At 41.4% G+C, this 2,283-nt stretch overlaps 1 protein-coding gene across 1 annotated transcript in view; it reads right to left on the reverse strand.

Annotated features, from left to right (window-relative positions):
- LOC117941528 (mitochondrial import receptor subunit TOM20 homolog) overlaps positions 1 to 1,608 on the reverse strand; it is a 3,006-nt gene extending 1,398 nt beyond the window's left edge. Inside the window, exon 1 of the mRNA XM_034866534.1 lies at positions 1,345 to 1,608. Within this exon, the coding sequence (XP_034722425.1) occupies positions 1,345 to 1,468 (124 nt within the window). The 5' untranslated portion in view covers positions 1,469 to 1,608. The remainder of the gene's footprint in view (positions 1 to 1,344) is intronic.
- Between the last annotated feature and the right edge of the window lie 675 nt (positions 1,609 to 2,283).

Raw genomic sequence — 2,283 nt, forward strand, 5'->3', positions numbered from 1 at the left:
AGTTTCTGTCCACTTTGAATGAAGTGTGTTTTACGATGATAAAAGTAGTGATTATTTACATGGAGTCTGGTGGGTTTGACGATAGCAAATGTGGGACCGTTTCATGTTGAACAAAAAAAAGTGATCTTCCTCTTTAACTAAAAGGATCAACCTCCCGACGAGTGGAATATGCTTTAAAAATAATTGCACAAGTCTAGTTTGTAAGTTTAAAAGCTTCCAACATGATCTGCACTTGGCTGACTGTGTTGTTGGGTAACTGGTTTATGAATGAGTCAGTGTTGTGGGTCCGCCTTTAAGCAAGTAACTGGGAGTTTGGCCCAGGGCGCTGTTAAAAAGTGTGGTTGTAATCAACAAACCCACATTGGATGAATAGGATAAACTAAAACTAAGTCACACCAATTAGTTGATTTAACACGACTTAGCTAAGAAGATGCATAACAGATAGAATAAGACAGCAGGTATTTTAACAATTTGTAGGTGCATCTCTCCAGTTTGGCATTAATAATCTCACTCCAGTAACATCAGATCCTGTACTCCATCCAGTCCTGTACTGTATTGATTACTCACTGCAAAAGTCTACTAATTGCTCATTTGTTGAGAAGAAAATGAAAAGGTCTGATAGTCGAACAGAGTTTGGCGTGACCGCTTCATCAAACAACCCAAAGCGGGTTGAACAGAGTGTCCAGAGCCTGTGACGCAAGCTTATGGGACTGTAGAAAAAGTAGGCCATTCTCCTTTAACTTGTGCTGTCTGGTTGGTCCACTATAAGCCGAATTAACCCGAACACATTGAGGAATTGTGTTCTGTATTTATTTACACTGCAAAGTGATGTGAATTAATTACTTTAATGAGAAGAAAATTAAAACCTCTAAAAATCTAGCGGAGTTTGGCGTGACCGCTTCATTAAACAAGCCAATGCGGATTGATCAGAGTGTACAGAGCCTTTAACGTAAGCTCATAGGACTGTAGAAAAGTAGGCCATTCTGCTTTAACTAGTCCTGTCAGGTTGGTCCACTATAAGCCGAATTAACCCGAATACATTGTGGAATTGTGTACTGTATTGATTTACACAGCAAAATGAAGCGAATTACTTAGTTTATTGAGAAGAAAATTAAATCCTCTAAAAACCGAACGGAGTTCGCCGTGACCGCTTCATCAAACGACCCAAAGCGGGACTACTACAGACCTTTTAACACAACCTTATACCGTGTCAGCCTTGACCGGCAGACTAAACCGAGCCGAGCCGAGCCGAGCCAGACCGAACCACGCCGGACCGGATCCTGGCTCCTGGCTCCGAGGCCCGATGAAGGTGAAGAAGAGGAGGAAGAAGAGGTCAACACTCACGTTCTCGCAGCCTGTTCTTGAAGTCGGGGTCACTCCGTCGCTTCTTGTCGAAGTAGATGCAGTAACCGAGGAGCAGGGCCCCGCACAGCCCCGCGGCCAGCGCGCTGGTCTTACCGCCCATCATGACTCCCGGTGCCCGCTCGGTTCGAGGTGGATTTCGGGTTAATTTACCGTTTTTTCTCCGGTGCTCGGCGTACGTCGGGAGAGTGGCGGAGCGGCTCGGGGCAGGAAGGACCCGTAAGGACCCCGCCGTTTGACAGCTCGTATCCGTCTGTAGAATGCCTGACTGGAAACGTGAAACCTTAAAGATAATTTTTTAAAGAGGCTGTAAATGAGCTCATATTGGCGTGCTTGAAGATGTTTCAGTATTTTAAAATTCAGCTATACCGCTTTAAGGAATGTACAGGAATTTAAAGGAAACGGGCACACAAAGATTAGGACATTACGGTAAATGAGGCACTTTACCGTAACATTAAAACAGCTACTCGGGTTATTTTCTGCAAACATTTAAGTTTTTGTGTGTTTTTTTTTTTCTAAATAAGAGTTATAGGAGTGGCAGTAAAAAGGAATAAATCTGTAAAAGGATTAATAAGTAGAAGTGGAAATATAAAAATAACAAGTATTTATTTCTGTAATTAATTTAAAAAAAATATTAAATGTTCTTCTAAAGTGTCTTATGCATTGTATTGTATTTTGTTGGTATTGTATTACATTTTACTGTGAAGCACTTTGTGATTTTTTATCTGTGAAAGGTGCTATTCAAAAAACCTTACTTACTTATTATATGTTAATATGTTCTTTTATTTTTATTTTTTGCATTTAAATCAACTTTTTTTACTTTTTTTGAGAGTGGGACACATCAGAGCAGGGGGAATGAGAGTGGGACACATCAGAGCAGGGGGAATGAGAGGGGGAACACCAGAGCAGGGGGAATGAGAG

This window comes from Etheostoma cragini, unplaced genomic scaffold, assembly GCF_013103735.1.
Source record: "Etheostoma cragini isolate CJK2018 unplaced genomic scaffold, CSU_Ecrag_1.0 ScbMSFa_897, whole genome shotgun sequence".
NCBI lineage: Eukaryota > Metazoa > Chordata > Actinopteri > Perciformes > Percidae > Etheostoma > Etheostoma cragini.